The following is a 20,512-nucleotide window of genomic DNA, read 5'->3' on the forward strand; positions in this document are numbered from 1 at the left end:
GGTTGAGAAGTCCTGAAGCCATCCTAAAATATAATTTATAAATTTACTGGGATTTTTTTTCCTCATACCTCCCCATGCCCCCCTCCCAGCCTGGAGATTTTGGTCCAGATTTTAAAAGCAAACACATAAAATAAATTTAGATTAGCAGGCAGACAGAAACAGAACATGGACTGCTTGAACATTATTGTGATAAGTTTCAAACATGCTTTTGACTTCTGCTGAGATTTTTAATATCTCTATAATTTAGTTGTTTGGATGGTTTTTTTTTGCCATGGAGGTTTGATAAGAGCTAAGGGAACGGGCTCAGTTGATTTCAAAGACCCCTTTGACTTAGTTCTTCCTTTTATGTTTCTTGGCGATGCCAAAATTAATCTTCATGCTTCTCTTCTCTTTCTTCTGTGTAGGTTTTCTCCAGAGGCAGCTTCAAGAAGAGGACTAAGCACAGCAGAAATGAATGCAGTGGAAGCTATTCACAGAGCAGTAGAATTTAATCCACATGTGCCAAAAGTGAGTTGTTGTGAATCTCTATTACTATTTGGTATAAGAATCAAAACTTAATTGCCAAATGGTGTCTCCTCATATGAAAAAAAAATCCAATCCAGTCACTTAGAACAACATTCTCTTTTGTCTCCGACTTTTGCCATCTTTTCTCCTCATTCATAATTAATTTTTTGGATGTCCTCTACATTTCTTGTCGTGCTTTTAATCAAATATAATGTTGACAGAAATATGCACACAACTTTTGATTATTGACATGTAGCATTAAGTTGGGAATAAAATTCAATTCTCTTGGTTTTTCTTCTGAATAAACATGGGTGAGCTTGTCAGCGTAGTTTTAGACAGCTCTTGGCTTACTCATAAGATTTAAAGAGTTCAATAGAGATTTAAAAAAATACAATCCCATAGTTGCATCCTATCTGCTGGGCCAGTGATCATCTGCCATTATTGGAAGCCAAAGTAGTCATAAGTTATTTTTCAGGGAGGAACTTTGGCAAAACAAGAAGGATGTGGCCGGGGAAGAATGTGACTTCATTTTAACAATCATAGGATCAGAAATGAAATAGGGATGGATACAATATGGCAAACAATGAAGAGAAGAAATTGTAGTTGGCAGTCAGGTTTCATTTTAATTTCCCAAAGTGGTGTTTAGAGAACTTCCAAGATCACAAATCTCTCCATTCTCAAGATCTTGGCTCGCACTGGATTCCATCCCCTTTTGGATGGCTATTGTTACAGCTAAAATGTATTTTGATAAATCTTGTGTTTTTAGTAATAAATCATTTATCTAATGTGATGCAGCTTCTTGATGCTGAAGCTTTTGCATTGGGCCAGCATTTGTAAACTCACCTGCTTGACATATATATAAAATAATTTCTGTGCAATTGTATTTTTCCCTTTTTCTTCTGTAATACAATCTTCCAGGTCTGTCTTCTGTCTTTGTCAGTTGCACCAACTACAGTAGCCCAAATCTTCCCATAGATCTTTTTAAACCTCAGGATCTGTTTTTTTTTTTAATTTGAGTAATACTTCCTGTGTTCCTCCTCTTCTTTCAAACTTTTATGGGACTTTCCAGCTTTAGCTATTAAGACTTTTCACAAGTGATGGGTATTTTTTTTTCATTTCCTTGTTCTTTTAATCAGAATGTAAAACTCTTTTAGGTGGCTGGTCTATTCAACTAGAAATGTGAATTTAAAACCTCTGCTCCATTATTCATGTTACATAAGTAAGAGTCAGAATTTCACAATGTGAGTTGTTCTGAAATTTACTTATAAAGCTATCCTTAAAAGGTTTGTTTGTTGTTCGTTTTATATGCTGGCCTTCATACTGCAAAAAGAAGAGGGGAATTAAAGTGCTTCACTAACACTATTTCCTTTTCTGTATTTGACCCATAATATAGTTTAGAAGAAGACTCAAAATATGTGAGATTGAGATAGAGATTTATTAGATTTATATGCTGCCCTTCTGTCTTCTCACCCAGAATTTTTCAAGTTTTGTGCATGTTATCATGATATGTTTTTTTACGAATTACGATATTACATCTCTGTAAACCACCTGGTGTTGTGGAAATGAGTAGCATACCATATATATAAGCAGCAAGTACACTGAGAATAAATATGGTGAGAAGTCAAAGCTCAGAACCAGTTTGCACCAGCATCCAAGGCCAGGAACCCTGAGAAAGAATATGGATTACCCCAAAACATTTCAGCATTCTCAAAACACTTTGGCGCGTTCCGATTGGCTGAACACAGACTGTTATGGGGGACGGGGGGGCTCGGATTAAGGGAAATTTTTCTGTATCTTTTGTTTGCAGGAAACCCCGAGCTAGCCTGACTTTACTGCAGCCATGGTCCCTTGGGAAAAAGGAAGAGTGGGAAGAGAAGCCCAAGGGAGAGACACTTACCCCGGCTATAGTAGCAACAACAGTGCAATGGAGAGACACTAGCCCTGGGCTTAAAGTTCAACAGAGACCCAAAGAAGTTGGGGTTCTTCCTAGTGCATGTCTGGTCATACATGCAAGAGTATGGTCCAGAAATGGCCACCAAAAGGGCCAAGGTGCAGTGCGTGACCATGGCATTGGAGGGTACCACAGATGAACAGATAGTCATCCTCCACAACGATGCCTCAGAGATGAGAAACTTTGACTACTTCATGGCTACTCTTTGGAAGACCTCTTAGCCGATTGCAAAGCCAGAGACCACATAAAAACCATCAGCCAAGGGAGCAAGGAAGAGACTGAGTACACCCAAGAGTTTTGCAACCTGGCCTGCTAACTGGCCAGAAGATGGTTCGGATGCTTCTAAGATGGGTTAAGCAACAAGGTCTACAACACCTGTATCTCCAGGGCTGCCCCCCCACACCCTCCATGGCTGATATGTCCTAGCAGAAGAAGTAGAAATTGACCTGGCACAATCCAAATACTGGCTGAGCCCTGGGTAGTGAACATCCTTCCCTGAAACAAAAGAGGTCCAAAACCGCCAGCATTTGAGCAGACCGATGATTCTCTGGCTGCTTCAGGTGTGGGAAAGAGGGGCAGTCAGCTGCTGACTGCTGAGCTTCATACACAACCCAGAAGGCAATTTTGACTCCTGCCAAAAAAATTTGCAAAATTGCCACAGAGAACGCACAAGACAGTCCTGAAGGGAATAGAGGTTGTAGAGTGCACCCCATCCCCCAAAGATGGTGAGAGAACGCCAACTGGCCAATGGACAGTCCCGCAGGAAGCAAATCAAAGAGACGCCTAGAGGACCAATGGAGATCCAGTAAATCCGAATCGAACCGAGCACTTTTAACATCTTGCATCAGAGAGTACATCCGGGCAATCAGGACGTCAAAGAGAACTCACATTGCCTCTCTGATTGCTTCCGCTGAGTCGCGCCCAGCCGCCCTGTTCAGGATAACCCGTTCCCTCCTAAATAGGAGGGATACGGGTGATCCTTTGCAGGGCAGGGCTGAGGATTACGTCCAATTCCTCGCGGACAAAGTTGCTCGGTTTCCCGCGGACCTGGACTCCAATTCTGCAGAACCAGCCGAGGCACCAAGGGATAATCTGGTAGGTCATCGCTGGGTTGATTTTCAGGCTGTTACCCCTGAGGACGTGGACAAGGCCATGAGAGCTGTAGGTGCCTCCACATGCGTGCTGGACCCGTGCCCCTCCTGACTGGTTGTTAACAGCAGGGAGGTGACACGGGGCTGGATCCAGGCAGTTGTTGCCGCCTCCTTACGGGAGGGGGTCTTTCCCCCCGCTTTAAAGGCGGCGGTGGTGAGACCCCTCCTGAAGAAACCATCTTTGGATCCAGCCGTTTTAAACAACTACCGTCCAGTCTCCAACCTCCCCTTTGTGGGGAAGGTTGTCGAGAAGGTGGTGGCCTTTCAGCTCCAGCGGTCCTTGGAGGAAGCCAGTTATCTTGATCCATTCCAGTCAGGCTTCAGGCCTGGCTACAGCACAGAAACCGCTTTGGTCGCATTGACCGATGATCTCTGGAGAGCCAGGGATGGAGGCCACGCCTCCATCCTGGTACTCCTTGACCTCTCTGCGGTTTTCGATACCATCGACCATGGTATCCTTCTGCGACGACTGCGGGAGGTGGGGGTGGGAGGCACTGTTTTACGGTGGTTCTCCTCTTACCTCTCAGACAGGTCGCAGTCGGTGTTAGTCGGAGGGCAGAGATCGACCCCCAGGCCCCTAACATATGGGGTGCCGCAGGGTTCGGTCCTGTCCCCCCTTCTTTTTAATATCTACATGAAACCGCTGGGCGAGATCATTCAACGGCACGGGATAAAATACCACCAGTATGTGGACGATACACAGTTGTATCTGTCTGCCCCGTGCCAACTCAATGAAGCGATGGACGTGATGAGCCAGGGCCTCGAAGCTGTTAGAGACTGGATGGGGGTTAACAAGCTTGTACTCAATCCAGATAAGACCGAGTGGCTGTTGTGCTTCCCTCCCACTAATTGGCCAAGTGTTCCATCTCTCAGGCTGGGGGGTCAAATACTACACCCCTCAGACAGGGTCCGCAACTTGGGAGTCCTCCTGGACCCACAGCTGACCTTTGAACACCATTTGTCAGCAGTGACCAGGGGGGCATTTGCCCAGGTTCGCCTGGTGCACCAGTTGCGTCCCTACCTGAACCGGGAGGCTCTCACAACAGTCACTCGTGCCCTTGTGACCTCTAGGCTGGAATACTGCAATGTGCTCTACATGGGGCTGCCCTTGAAGAGTATTCGGTGGCTTCAGCTGGTCCAGAATACAGCCGCGCGAGCGATCGTGGGTGCACCTCGTTTCACCCACGTAACACCTATCCTCCGCAAGCTGCACTGGCTGCCTGTTGATCTCCGGGTATGCTTCAAGGTGCTAGTTGTCACCTACAAATCCCTTCATGGTATTGGATCTGGGTACTTGAGAGACCGCCTACTGCCAATTACCTCCACTAGACCAATTAGATCCCACAGACTAGGCCTCCTCCGAATTCCATCAGCCGGCCAGTGTCGACTGGCGACTACCCGGAGGAGGGCCTTCTCTGTGGCTGCTCCGACCCTCTGGAACGAACTCCCCATGGAGATTCGTACCCTCACCACCCTCCAGAACTTCCGCGTAGCCCTTAAGTCCTGGCTGTCCCAACAGGCCTGGGGCTAAAGACTCCAACCCCACTCGAATAGTATGACTGTTGTGCTTTTTTAATGATGTATTGTCTTCATGTTTGTAACTTGTTTGTCCTTCCCTCCCCCTGAATTGTGAGCTGCCCTGAGTCCCCTCAGGGAAAAGGGCGGCATACAAATAAAGTATCTATAAATCAGACTACAATGATGAACCCTTGGAAAGTCATCTGGGCAACCCAGTGACCATCCCCATAGACCTGGTGGTTCAATCCTTGGCTTGCAAAGGGAGGCTAGTAGCCTCTTGGACTTGGGTGCACCAGATGTCTAGTTAACCTTGCCCTGGTTGAGAAACTGGGCATGAGATTCAGACATGTTAAAGTGCCCATAGCTTTTTGCCAGTTGGATGGCTCAGTGGCCAGCAACATTTATCACTGAGCCAATAGAGGTGAGGATGGGCGCACACAGTGACCCTGAGCTTTATTGTGGCCCCTGGCATGGAGAAACCCCTTGTTTTAGGACCCTCTTGACTTCTGAAGTGGAAGCCCTGTGTGAACTGGAGGAAGGAGTTGCTAAAGATCCAGTGGGCCAGCTGCAAAGGAGGAAGGGAGAAGGACCATAAAAATCCTACTCTTAAGCTGCTGCGGGCAAAACCAAAAAGTGAGGTGGGAGCAGCTGCCAAAGACCGGCCCTAAGGCAATCATCAGACTTACAGGGCGTGTTCAGTGAAAAGAAGTCACGCTCCCACCTCACCAGCCAACCGCTTGTTCCATAGAAATCTTACTGTGGGCCAAACTATCCAAACCTAAGCTGTATGCCCTGACCCCTGGGAATTGGAGGAACTACGCACTTTTATAAATAAAAACCTGAAGCATTGTTTCATACAGCCCACCAGACTGAGGGTAGCTGCCTTGTTACTATTTAGGGAAAAGAAGGATGGGTCCCTTTGTTGGTGTTGTGACTATCGGGGTTTGATGCTGTCTGCGTGGAAAATGTCTCCCCATCCCCTTGATGAAGGACATTCTAGCCCATTTGGCCAAGGGAAAGGTCTTCACTTAATTGGATTTGCAGGAGGCACACTGCCAGGTTCTGTTCTGTTCTGTTTATTCTTCCAAGGACTCAGGGCGGCGTACAACATTTTAAAAAAACACATATTACAAAAGTTAAAAAATAAATAAATAGAGTATCCCAAAAACAAACCCAATTAAGATTAACAATAACATTTAAAATTTGATTAAAATTAACAATAATCAATCATTTATTTTATTTTGTTCAGGCCAGGCTGGCTTGCTGAAAAGCCAACTTTTTAGGGTGCGCCGGAAGGACCGGAGGTCGGAGATTATAAGAAGCTCTGAGGGCAGCTCATTCCAGAGGGAAGGCTCTCCCACAGAGAAGGCTCTCCCCCTGGGGGTCACTAGCCGACACTCTCTGGCTGACGGCACCCTGAGAAGGCCAACTCTGAGGGATCGCACTGGACGGTGGGAGGCTACTGGTGGCAGTAGGTAGTCTCGCAGGTATCATGGGCCTAAGCCATGGAGTGCTTTAAAGGTCATAATTATTACCTTGAATTGCACCCGGAAGACAACAGACAACTAGTGCAGGACGCCTAAAAGGGGCACAACATGGGAGCACCTAGGTACCCCCATGATAACCTGCACAGCCCCATGTAGATCCTAACCCCAGGTTAGGATCAAGGCAGAGATGAGTGGAAAACGGTTTTCAGTTGCCACTAGAATGTTTCAAATTCTGAGTCTTCCCTTTTGGTCTCCACGGGGGCCCTGTTGTGTTCATGCAGATAAGAAACAAAGTGCTGCATGAGCACCTGAAAAGGGAGAGCTAGTCTACCGGATGATGCTTTACTCTACACTGAGAAAATGGCAGAACATATAAAACTAGTAAGCTGTGATCGAAAAAACTTTGAGTGGCCAAACTATATGCCAAGTTATCAAAATGTGAATTTCATCAGAGTAAAATTAATTACCTGGACTACTGCATTTCCCACGAGGGATAGAGATGGACCCTGAAAAGGTGCAGGTAGTATTAGAGTGGACTCATCCCTGCACCTCGAAGCAACTACAATGCTTCCTGGGTTTTGTGAACTTTTGCCACCAATTCATTCCCTTGTTTACCCAGATGGCCCTCCCCATCATCAACCTGCTAAAGACAAAAGGGGAGGGAAAGTCCAAGCCCAGCCAGCCACTTAAATGGACTATGCAATAACAAGCCACATTAAAAAAACTTAAGTGCCTGTTTGTGGCGGAGCCGGTGTTGAAACACCCAGAGCCCAATGCTCCCTTCATAATTCAGACTGATGCCAATGATGTAGCAGTGGGCATGGTTTTTCTGCAGGAAAAAAAGCAGGGGATCCTACAGCCATGCGCCTGCACTTTTACATAATTTAACGAGACAGAAAGTGGAATGGGCAGTTTTGGAGAAGGAAGCCTATGTGGTGCACTGGGCTCTCAAACTTGGAGCCATTTCCTAGCAGGAGGGAAAAACCCCATTTGAAATATGGACTGACCATAAGAATCGGGAGGCACTAACCCCAACCTACTCTGGAGGTTATTGCTCAAACAAGTTTGTTGGACTCAGTACTTTAACTGCTTCCTCCCAGGGGGACGAAAAATTCATAGTAGATGCTTTATGCAGTCTGTTGCAATACAATAGTTCAAAGCCAGAGGTGATTAGGGTAGTTATCCACTTCCTGGGCACAGGCCAAAATGAAAACCAAAATATCCAGTGATCTAAAGGGTGTGCTAAAAGCAGCTTTGGAGGAAAAGAAAGGGTGAATGTACAATGTAAGATGGTCTAGCTAGAGTAGGGGCCAAGCTATACATACCATAGAGCCAACAGTTAATGGTTCTACACAAAAGCCATGAATCAAAAGTGCTGGGAGACTTCACCTTTGTAAAAACTCTACACCTTATCAAGTGGCAATTTTGGTCCCCATCACTGAAGAAGGTCATAAGGAGTTATGTAGCTGCCCTATTTGTGCCTCCACCAAGAAGTGACAAGTGATTCTCCAGCCAATAGCAGAACCTAAAGCCACATGGAAAGAGATATCAATGGATTTTATAGTAGAACTGCCCGAAAGTTCGGGCAATAGAGTAATTTGGGTGATAACTGACTTGTTTTCCAAACAAGTGCACTTTATACTCTGTCAAAAATATCCCCTCTGCTCGCACATTGGCTAAGCTTTTCATGCAGCACATCCACCAGCTGCATAGTGCTTTAGCAAGAATAATCTCAGATTGCAGAGTCCAATTCATGTCACAGTTTTGGCAGGAGTCCCTAAAACTCTTGGGGACCACTCGGGCTCAGCTCCTCGCATCATCGGGCTACTAATGGTGTCTGTGAATGTAAAAACGGGTGTTTCATTATCTGTTGGAGCAGTATCTCAGTTGCTACATTAATTACTAACAAGACAATTGGGAAAACTTTTTCCTTTTCACTGGAGTCACCTAGAATAATTCAACAGCACCAGGTTAATTCCATTTAAAGTGGCCACAGGACAGGACTTTGTATCCATTCCTGAGGTGCCTTAGGCCCCCCCGATCACTGAAAGAGTAGGTCACCCTACTACAGAATATCTGGCTGGTAGCCAAGGACTTTATAGTGGGAGATAAGGTCTATGTATCTACCAAATTCTTACAATCTAGACCACTGTCCAAAAAATTGGGCCCAAAATATGTTGGACCTTTGTCAAGTATATCTCCTTTTGGGGACTAGAGTTGAATAGCAGAAGGTAGCAAGGAATGTGCTGCTGAATAGTCACACTATCAATCACAGCCGCCCAAGTTAAAACAAGGATAACTTTACTTGTGTTAACAAAAATAAAGTAGGATAAACATTCTCTAAAACAAGTGATAAGTAGTCTTGAACTATATACACAGCCTATGACACAACATGTTGGTTTACAGATGCTCAACTCACGATTCACCATGTAGACAGGTAACTAACATACAGAGTAACCACCATCCAATATACAGTATTCAACTCCAATAACAAGCACGGAGAACATACAGGAACAACCAGGAACAACCAGTAGTAATTCCTACTCCCTCTTATGGCTGATTAACCCAAGACTAGGATTACATCCCTAACATTCTCCCCCTTGGGTTGCCAATGTATATATACATACCTCACATTCTTAGTCCATAGTCATCACAACACTTGTGTTTTATAGCACCTTGTGCCTTAGTGAAATAGTCAGCTATATTGTGTTCAGACATACAATATTCCAATACAATCATTTTACTCTGAATACTCTGTCACATATTCAGATATCGCAAGTCCGTATGTTTAGTTCTGGTTTTTACTGCAAGATTTGTAGCCAGCTGCATAGCTGCCTGGTTGTCCTCATGAACAATGATCGGCTCTATTTCAGTAATCCCATATCTATTAACAATTGTTTATAACAAATTATGTCTGTACATAATAATGATAAACAGGAAAATTCAGCCTCCATTGTTGATAGGCTATTGTGTTTTTGCCTAATAGACCTCCATCCAATTAGTGCTTTACCTAAAATCACAACAATACCAGAAGTTGACTTCTGTGTATTAATATCTGTGGCGAAACTTGCATCGGCATAGGTTGACAACCTAAAATCATCGGTAGGTTCTAGATACAACACATAATACATTGTGTGTTTCAAATATCTTAATATTCTTTTCACAGCTTGCCAGTGTCTTTCAGTTGGTTCTGTGCTGAATCTGGCTAACTGGTTCACGCTATATGATATATCAAGTCTCAACCAGTTGCTGAGATAAGACAAACTACCAATCAATGATTGATGCAATCCTTTATCAAAATAGGACTCTTTACATCAACATTGCTAAACTCCTGACTCATCAGGGTTTTTGATGATTTACATAATTCCATCCTAAAATTCTTAAGTAACTGATTAATCTTCTCCGTTTGCGATATTTTAAATCTTCCTCTTGTTTTTACTATTCTCAATCCGAGATACTGCCGAATCTCTTCAAGATTTTTAATATTAAATTGCTTCTATAAAAGTGAAATGATTCTAATAGCCTCTTGTTCAGTTTTTGTTACTACGGCTATATCGTCAGTAAATAATAGTAATAATGAAACTATGCCATTGTTATTATTTTTAAACAAACAAGGATTAGCCATACCAGCCTTAAACCCTATTTTAGTCAATGCTTTAACTATACACTGATTCCACTCGAATTCTGATTGCTTCAAGCCATAAAGACTCTTTTTCAATCTCCAGCAATCAGTAGTTTCTACGGCTTTCAACCCCAATGGCCTTTTCATGTATATGGTATGCTGCAGCGGTGCATGCAGATATGCAGTTTCCACATCCAAATGGTACACTACATACTTCTGTTTCACTGCCCACACTAATGCTGCGCACAATGTGGTTGCTTTCAAACTAGGAGCAAAAACTTCATCGTAGTCATTAGCTGACTGATCAAATCCCTGAGCAACCAACCTAGCTTTATACGTTACAGTCCCATCCATTCCAGTTTTAAGTTTATATATCCATTTGCAGCCTGTTGCGTGTTTACCTGAAGGTAATTGAGCATTTTCAAACACTCCTAGATCCTGCAATGACTTAAATTCCCTATCCATTGCAGATTGCCATACCGTTTGATCCTCAGTGGGATATATAGTCATTTCATGGTAGGTAGCAGGCACCTTGTTCACCTGACATGCAATAGATGCCTGATATCTGTCAGGTGGCCGAGTTACTCAAGTTGAACGTCTGGATAACTCAGGGCTTATAGGTGGACTATCCTGTTGAATGTCCTCCTGCTTTATTACCTCCTCCTCCTGAGTAGACACCTTCCCTTCATCACTTGATTGTGGTATTTCTATCCTATTCTCATGGTCTACTTGGGTCTAAATGACTACTTCATCATTGATTTCTAGTCTATTCCACCCAACATTCTCTAGAAATTTAGCATTAGCACTATAACCTATATGATCTGTGGTTAGAGTTATAACCCACGAATATTAATTGTCGAGCTTGATGTTGTCCCTTTAGCCTAACTTGTGCAGGAATATGAACCCATGCAGGAGCTCTGAATGTGTGTAGGTAGCTAAGGTCAGGTTTCTTGCCATGCCACCTAGTAAATGGTAATTCACCAGTAGATGCATTAACTACGTTGTTAAGAATATAGTTGTCACACATCATTGCCTCCCCCCATAGTTCGTCTGGTAAACCTGAATCTGACAACATTGTCCGTACCATTGTCTGTAATGACTGTCCTCTCTGTTCCACAAACGCATTATGTTGTGGCCTATAAGGAGCGGCACGTTTATGCTCAATTTCAGTTTGCTTAACCATAGTTTGAAAACTCTGGTTTATAAATTCAGTTCCATTATCAGTTACAATGGTAACTATTTTAAGTTTTGTTTTCCTCTCAGCAAATTTCATCCAGTTATAAAATTGCTGGAACGTTTCTGTTTTGTCCTTTAGTAAATAGCAGAAACCATATCTAGAATAGTGGTCCATAATATTTAATACATAATGAGCACCTCCGATACTTTGTTTCATAGGACCAATTAAATCGGCAAATACAACCTCTAAAGGTTTCTTAGTTTTAAAACCGTTCAGTCTGTTTGCAGGAGTAGCCTTACTTTTTTCCTTATTGCAAACATTACAGTTTATATATTTATTACATGGCTTTAATTTAACTCCTTCTGCTAATTTAGCAGTTTGCTGTAATGCTTTAAAATTAATATGCCCCAGATGCCTATGTAACAAATGTACACATTCATCATGCGGTTTAACATTTGTATACCCCGAATTAACTACATGTGCATCAGACATTACATATAAACCATTTCTCAAATTAGCAGTAACCTTTGTACCTGCTTTCTCTATAATACATATATCTCCCCTAAATGTTATTGTGTAGCCAATATTGACTAAAGCTCTTACGGAAAGTAAATTAAACTTAAGTCTTGGCACATATAACATATGTAACTGCTCCTTTATACATACACAGTGTGCAGTACCTTCACCAGATGCCCTTAGCTTCCATCCGTTCGCCAAAGACCGCCTGCTGCCAATTACCTCCAATAGACCGATTAGATACCACAGATTAGGCCTCCTCTGAATTCCATCCGCCGGCCAATGCCGACTGGCGACTACCCGGAGGAGAGCCTTCTCTGTGGTTGCTCCGACCCTCTGGAACGAACTCCCTGTGGAGATTCGAACCCTCACCACCCTCCAGGCCTTCCGCAAAGCCCTTAAAACCTGGCTGTTCCGACAGGCCTGGGGCTAAAGAGCTGTTGCCCCCCGTCTCGAATGGTATGACTGTTGTGTGTTTTTAAATTATGTATTGTTATGTTTCATCTTTTTATTTCCTGTCTGTATCCTCCTTCCCTGATTTGAATTGTGAGCTGCCCTGAGTCCCCTTCGGGGGAAAAGGGCAGCATATAAATGTAATCAAATCAAATCAAATCAAATCAAAGACACATGTTGTCTGCTGAATGATGAAACAACGTAAATACTGCTCCAGAACAGAATTAGTCCTCTCACAAGTCCCATTAGTCTGAGGGTGGTGGGCGGAGCTTAAGCCCTGGGTGGATGGTGGTTACTCTGTATGTTAATCCGCTTAAGAAATTCCCTCCAGAACACGGAGGTGAACTGCACACCCTTATCCGAAATGATGCGGTCAGGCACCCCATGTAAGCGGTAAATGTGAGAGATGAACATTTTTGCAAGAGTCTTAGCAGATGGAATCTTGGGGCAAGAGATGAAGTGGACTTGTTTGGAGAAGAAGTCGGTGACCACCCAGATGACGGTGTGCCCCTGGCTCTCAGGGAGTTCGACAATGAAGTCCATAGAAATTTCCTTCCATGGGGCGACAGGGCGAGCCACAGTCTGGAGCAAACCTGCGGTTTCCCTGGCGGGCGTTTAGCAGCAGCACAAATGGGACAACTGACCACATAAAGTTCAATGTCCTTTTTCAAAGGCCACCAAAACTGCCGTTTCACAAGATGCAGCGTCTTCACGAAACCAAAATGCCCCACCAGGAATCATGAGCCCGTTGGAGAACCACCAGACGAAGAGATGCAGGGACGTAAAGTTTGGCCCCAATCCATGGCAAGTCATCCCTCATGGTGCATTCATTTACATGCTGCTGGAACCATTCATCATGAGTGAGGGCGTTCTTGAGATTGGAGAGAAAATCCTGGGACATCTCTACTTTAGAACGTGCCTGATGTCTAGTAACCACAGGAGCAGCAAGACTTGACGTGGGAATGATCGGCTGGACCACGCTGAGCTTTGAACAGTTGTACTGAGGAAGTCTGGACAAAGCATCAGCCATGAAGTTCTTACCACCCAGAATGTATTTCAGGGTGAAATTAAAACGATTGAAATGCTGAGCCCAGCGCATCTGCTTAGGAGAAAGTTTCCGGGGAGTTCTCAAAGCTTCTAAATTCTTATGGTCAGTCCACACCTTGAACGGGTGCTTAGCGCCTTCCAGAAAATGGCGCCATGTGGCCAAAGCCCAACGAACAGCAAACGCCTCCTTCTCCCAGATGGCCCAACGTCTTTCTGTGTCAGTGAGTTTGCAAGAGGTGTATGTGCAGGGTTGCAAGTTACCTTGATCATTGGCCTGAAGCAACACGGCCCCCACCGCCACGTCGCTGGCATCAGCCTGAACCACAAATGGTGTGTCCATGTCCGGGTACTTCAGGACGGTTCCTCAGCAAAAAGTCATTTTAATTTCTCGAAGGCAGCTTGACATTCCATGGTCCAATCCAATGGCTTGCTAGGTCTGGGTTTCATCCCACCTTTAGACTTCAATAGGTTAGTAATGGGAAGAGCTATCTTAGCAAAAGAAGGGATGAACTGGCAATAGAAATTGGCAAATCCCAAAAATTTCTGCAACTGTCTGCGTGTACGAGGGGACTCCCACTCAGTGACTGCTTTGACCTTAGCGGGGTCCATCTCCACACCTGCGTGGGAGATATGATAGCCTAGGTAGTTCACCTTCTTTTGATGGAATTCACATTTGGACAATTTGGCATAAAGCTCCGCGGCTCAAAGCTTCTTCAGCACTGTATGAACCAGCTTTACGTGTTCCTCACGTGTTTGCGTGTAAATAAGGATATCATCTAAATATACGATAACGCCTTTGTAAAGATGGTCATGCAACACCTCATTAATCAATTGCATGAAAACCGTAGGCGCCCCCTGCAGCCCAAATGGCATCACACGGAACTGGAAACAGCCAAGGGGACAGTTGACAGCTGTTTTCCACTCGTCTCCCTCCTTAATACGGACTCTATAGTATGCTTCCCGCAAATCCAGTTTATTAAAAATGCGGCCCTTGTCCAGTTAGGCCAGCATGTCCTTCATCAGTAGTAACGGATAGAGGTTCTGGGCAGAGATAGCATTTAAATGTTTGAAATTAACACATAAACTGAGAGAGCTATCTTTCTTTTCTCTGAATAGCACAGGAGCTGCCACCTTGTGTCTAGCCGGTTCAATGAAACCCCTCTCCAAGTTCTTGTCAATGAATTTCCTCATTTCCTCCATCTCCCTAGGAGACATAGAATATATCTGGGGCTTGGGAAGTGTCACTCCAGACAAAATATCAATGGTGCAATCAGTGGGTCTAGGGAGGGGGGAGCTTATCAGAAGATTTCTCACTAAATACTCCTCTCAGATCCCAATATTCCTTTGGAATTTTCTCTTCCCCTTCGATCATCTCCTGCCCCCTGGCTGCCAAAGTGGGGTTGGAATCAGCAGGGTCTGGGGTCTCAACCTCCCTTTCAGGGGTCGTGCTAGTGCGAATGCATAACCACCCCTTCCTCCAGTTAATGCAAGGGTTCCATTTACGAAGCCAGGGGAGTCCTAAAATAAGGGGCTGGTCCATGCCAGGTGCCACAATAAAAGTGATTAATTCTTGATGGGACCTCATCTTCATCTCTAAAGGCTCAGTAGAAAAATGAGCAGGGCCCCCTCCCGCACTAGAACCATCAATTTGGCAAAAAACAATAGGGGTTTTTAAAGTCCTCAACTTCAAACCCAGTTTTTCCACCATTGCCAGACTAATCATACAGCGAGAACAGCCAGAATCCAGGAGAGCTAAAAGCTTTTCAGTCTCGCCAGCAGGTGGCACCCTTAGTTCAATAGGGATCAGCATGCGGCCTTTGTTTAAACTCACCCAACGATGCGAGCGGTCGTCATCTGATTCGTCAGACGAGCTGGAGCTAACGTCACCCTCCTCCTCCTTCGGCAGGAAATTCTGGGGGACACTTTCAGCAGTGCACGCAGCCACTCTCTTCTTGCCCGGGGCCTTGCTTGCCCTCCCCTCTCTTCTGGGAGGGGGTGGAGCAGTCTGAGCCATTTTAACGCGGCAATTCATGGTGCGATGGCCTTCCTTTCTGCAGTGGAAGCACTTGAAAGGCTTGGCCTTGCCGGCGAAGCTTCCCTTCCCTTCACTTCTGGCGCAGGGGGGGCTTTTTGGGCCGATGGGGGGGGGGCGATTTCTCCGCTTCTCCCTCTTTCATGCATTGAAGTCTGGCCAAATCTAACTCAACATCTGCTGCGTGTTCATACCAAACAGTCACTCGGCGGGGAAGGTGTCTGTTAACGCACTGTTGGTAATTTTTTTTCATTCATTTTTTTCCCCCCAGCGAATTGATCTAACAAAGCGTCTTCTGACCATCCCCTCATATAGGCTGACAGCTGTTGAAACTCCTGAATGTACTCAGCCACCGGTCTATTTCCCTACTTCAGGGCCATAAATTTCACCTTCCCGTGTTTCTCAATCAGCGGGTCATCAAACCTCCTCTTCATTGCAGCCATAAAGTCATTAAAATTCCTCAGGAGAGGGGAATTGCATTGGTGTAAGCCCACCATCCATTCGGCCGCTTTTTCCTCCAATGAGAGTAAAACCATCCTTACTCTCATATCATCAGTTTCTAAATCCGGGCCATAAATCTCCATATAGTTCCAGACCTGTATGATAAACAACCCTAAATTTTTTGGATCGCCATTATATTTTACTGTTAAGGGAGGGACTTTTGCCATTTGGCGTCGCCTGGGGCCCCCCTACTCTTTGAGCGGCCCTAGCTGGGTGGGAGGCTGGTTCTGGGTTTCCTTGCTCCCAACCCCCTTCGGCCTCTTCACCCTTCCTTAACCTGTGCATGGAGTACCTTTGCTCAAACTCTTCAGCTTGCTCCCTTTCCACTGCTCTTCTATGGCTCTTGCATTCAGACATAGCTTCCTCGAGGAGCCGCATGGCGTGGGACAATTTGTAATCCTCTTCCCCAGCGTCACCCCATTCTGCTGGGGTTTTTTTTGGTCTCCTTCTCGTGACTCCCGCATCCAACTCCTCCGACTCCTCTTTTTGTCCCACACCCAAAGTCCATCGGGGACGAACAGTAGGCTCTTCCACCCTTAGATCAGCCAGCCTTTCAGTTAAAGATGGTTCTGCTGCCGCCCCTTCAGTTTCCTCTTGATCACTCACATACAAAGACATTATTTTTCTTCTTGTGAGAACACCCCTCTCGGTAGGTTGTAGCTCCTGGTGGGGTGGAGGTGAGTCTTCACTTAATTGTCAGCCCTTCTTCATTCAAAAATCAGGAAAGAAAATCACAGGACTCCATTGGTAGAAATCAAGTGTACTTTTACTAATTATAAATGAATAGAAGCGAAGCTAAGCAAAGACTGGTTATTTAGGCGCGAAAGCGAATAATATATTGTATAATTCATTCCCCTCCCCTTGGCATCCTGTGCACAGTCAATCATAATTCTCCCAATTGTCAGGTGTGAGATAACTTCAAAAGGCATCACCAGGATGGAATGCTAGTCCGTTGGCCTTGGCGGGAAACACTCCTCCTCCACATGCGCAGTAAGGTGGATAGTTCAAAATCTAGAATCTTCCTCCAGCACAACAAAGAGTCCCCTCCCAAATACCATGCCCCCCTCCCCGTTTCAATGGCAGCCGAAGCAGCAGCAAAGCGGAGGCTGACACTGACATTTTGATGAAATTTCTAGTGAAGCACAGTGATGCTCCACTATCAATTATCCACAAATCGTGGGTTACTGGTGCATTTCCCGACTTAGCCAAATGAAGGTTAGTATTCTTCCTAGTTTCTCTGGTGTTCTGTGATTTTCCCTTTTTACAAAACCTAGCTATATGCCCCCTAGCACCTCAAGCAAAACATTTTCTAACAGAGTATGCAGATGGAGCTAAACCCATGTTCTCAGGTTGTTTCTCTCTCATTTGTTCTCTTTCTACTCTTCTTCTTGACTCTTCCAACAGTCGCAAAGTCACATCATTTAATGTTACGTCCTGTCGGGTTAGAACTTCAAACAATACAAATTCATCATAGCTTTCATCCAGCTAAGAAAGAGTAATGTAGACCTGGTGTAGCTCAGAAAAAGCCAACTCCTTTTCATGTAGCTCCTGGAAAACTGCTTTCATAAAGTTCAAATGAGCTAACATATCTCCACCTTTCTGGAGCCGTGTTCTGAACAGTTTACATGTAAAATAAATATGCGCACCCAAAGTGTCACGTACATAAATCCTCTTTAAAGTACCCCAACGCCTCGCAGTTGAGTCTTCACCACGAATATGAACCAGTTGTTGGTTAGCTAATGTTAGTCCAATGATACACATCGCTCGTTCATTGGCATGGTGAAACTCCACTATCTTCTTGGCATCATCATCATCCTGTGGATCCCAGGTAGATACATCTGGCGGGTTCTGCAGAACATCCCATAGCCCTTCTCTACGCAAGAGCAGACTGCACTTTGTGGACAAGGAAACATAGTTTGTGCCACCCAACCGGGTGACCAATGACAAATTTGTTGCTTGTTCGTGCGCCATCTTCATAGTTTGTTATCACAAACAGCTATCTGGATATGATAGTGTGCAGCGACTCCAGCTCCCCTATTGCTACTAATGGTACTCTGGGCCCATAACCAATGTTAAGTATATCTTCTTTAGGAGACTAGATTTGAGTAGCAGAAGGTAGCAAGGAATGTGCTGCTGAATAGTCACACTATCAATCACAGCCGCCGAAGTTAAAATGGTTAAAAAGGATAACTTTACTTGCATTAACAAAAATAAAGTAGGATAAACATTCTCCAAAACAAGCGATAAGTAGTCTTGAACTATATACACAGTCTATGACACAACACGTTGGTTTACAGATGCTCAACTCATGATTCACCATGTAGACAGTACTCAACTCCAATAACAAGCACTGAGAACATACAACTAGGAACAAACAGTAGTAGTTCCTACTCCCTCTTATGGCTGATTAAAGCAACAGCATCCAATCACATCTCACTTGAGCATTTAAGGTGACAGATATATATATATCCAACCCAAGACTAAGATTACCTCCCTAACAACCTTTCCCCATAAAAAGGATTATTAACCCAGGGACTGTTGAACTTGAGCTAAATGCTCAGACTGGTTTACCCAATGTTTCATTGCAGCCTATTGAAACCAGAGATCACAACTTCCCTATGCCTTGAGTTATAACCACCCCTGAGTTGACCCCATTATGATCAAGGGAAAGCAACACTTTGATGTCAAGGACATTTTGGACTCCCATATACAATGGTAGCAAGGAAAGACTTCCCTTCCTCAGAGACTGAATGGGTCAATTCCCAACATATTAAAGCTTCCAGATTGGTTATCAAATTTCATGAACAGTACTCAGATAAACCTCCGTGAACTATTTGCTAATTAGAGACTTTCTGTTTGTCTGTCTGTCTCCTCTTTTTTTCCCCTGTCCAGGACTAATGTTTCTGTCAAGGGGGGGGGGGAAGAATGTCAGATCTGCCAATCTTGGCTTGGCGCCCCAGTGGCATTCTGCCATCAAAGGCTAGAAGGGGGGAGGGAGGATAGATGGACAATAGAGCTGTGTGTATATGTGATGGAAAATAAGGAGAGGGGAATGACAGGTGATAAAGATCAGGGAAGTTTGGAATCAGTTTGTACCAGAATCCAATGCCAGGTACCCTAAGAAAGAATGTGGATTATTCAAAACGTCTCAGCATTCTCAAAACACTTTGGCGAGTTCCAATTGGCTGAAGAAAGACTGATCACAGGGGGAGGGCTGGGATGAGGGGAAACATTTTTGTATCTTTTGAGCATGGGAAATCCAGAGCTAGCTTGACTTTGCTGCAGCCAACATCTTTTTAATAAAAAAGCCTTTCATTTCAACCAAATGGAGTTGAGGGTCTTTCTTTCCTAAGGGATCAGATTGAGGATTTTGATTTGATTTGATTTTATTGAGATTTGTAGGCCGCCCTTTTCCCTGAGGGGACTCAGGGCGGCTCACATAAAATCGGGGAAGGGGAAATACAGACAATAACAAAGACACATATAATAAAAACAGTAACCAACATGCATTCATCATTCGGGAGGGGCAACTATCTTCATCCCCAGGCCTGACGGGTTAGCCAGGCCTGACGGGTTAGCCAGTTCTTCAAGGCTGTGCGGAAGGCCTGGACGGTGGTGAGGGTACGAATCTCCACGGGGAGTTCGTTCCAAAGGAAGATATGACAGTATGCATAATTTTACCTTGACCTATATTTTGTAGAAAACTATTAACCCAATGTATGTTCTTGCAATGTCTTGTACAAAAGGTTTTTTGGATAATGCTTTGGATTTAAAAATAACTTTTCCTATATCTTTTAAAAGAGAGAGCTGTTTCTTGTTTTCTGCTATCTGTAAAGAGATTAAGAATATGGTACTTGCAATTTGCTGGTATATTTTAGCATTTAAGATATATGAGAAATTTATTATCAAAAGTAGTGGATGAAAATGTAGATAATAAAATTTTGCAGCTGAACAATATGCAGTACCGGGGGGGGGGGGACGGGGACTGGAGTATACTTATATTTTCCTTTTGTGTCTGGATTATGACTGTATGCTTGATGTTTTTCTGTTATAGTATCTCCTAGAAATGAAAAGCTTAATATTACCCCCTGAACATATTTTGAAGCGAGGCGACAGTGAAGCAATTGCTTACGCTTTCTTTCACCTTCAGCATTGGAAAAGAGTTGAAGGGGCTCTGAATCTCTTACACTGTACGTGGGAAGGCAGTAAGTAGTTCACTTTCTTAGAAGCATTTGACAGGAAGTGAATGTTGAATGCTTTTAAATATTTTTCTTTGCAAAGTAGCACCTAAGTTAAAATTTCTTTCTGCTCAGTTCGAAGTACTATTTAATCATACAATGCCTGAGCATGTTTTTAGTTGAAACAATGTAATAATTTATACTGTGTTTTCCTGAAAATAAGACAGGGTCTTATTTTCTTTTGACCCACAAAATATGGCTTGGGCCTTATTATCAGGTGAGGGCTTATTATTTTGAGATTGCCGGGCGGCTGCTCCCTTGCGAGTGGGCTTCCAAAGAGCCGGCACAGCCTTAGGGGTGAAGCAGCCATGAGGT

The 20,512-nt window shown here is 44.2% G+C and overlaps 1 protein-coding gene across 5 annotated transcripts in view; it reads left to right on the forward strand.

Annotated features, from left to right (window-relative positions):
- Positions 1-20,512, forward strand: part of ST7 (suppression of tumorigenicity 7) — a 120,840-nt gene that overhangs the window by 95,521 nt on the left and 4,807 nt on the right. For 4 of the 5 annotated variants that reach the window (XM_087723635.1, XM_087723637.1, XM_087723639.1 and 1 more), the window contains 2 exons: positions 405-507; positions 20,014-20,164. In XM_087723635.1, coding sequence (XP_087579761.1) covers positions 405-507; positions 20,014-20,164 — 254 coding nt within the window. The remainder of the gene's footprint in view (positions 1-404; positions 508-20,013; positions 20,165-20,512) is intronic. The other variant, XM_087723636.1, reaches the window with a different exon arrangement.

The sequence above is a fragment of the Thamnophis sirtalis genome, unplaced genomic scaffold (assembly GCF_051295495.1).
Source record: "Thamnophis sirtalis isolate CommonGarterSnake01/CBP01778 unplaced genomic scaffold, rThaSir2_p1.2 scaffold_9, whole genome shotgun sequence".
NCBI lineage: Eukaryota > Metazoa > Chordata > Lepidosauria > Squamata > Natricidae > Thamnophis > Thamnophis sirtalis.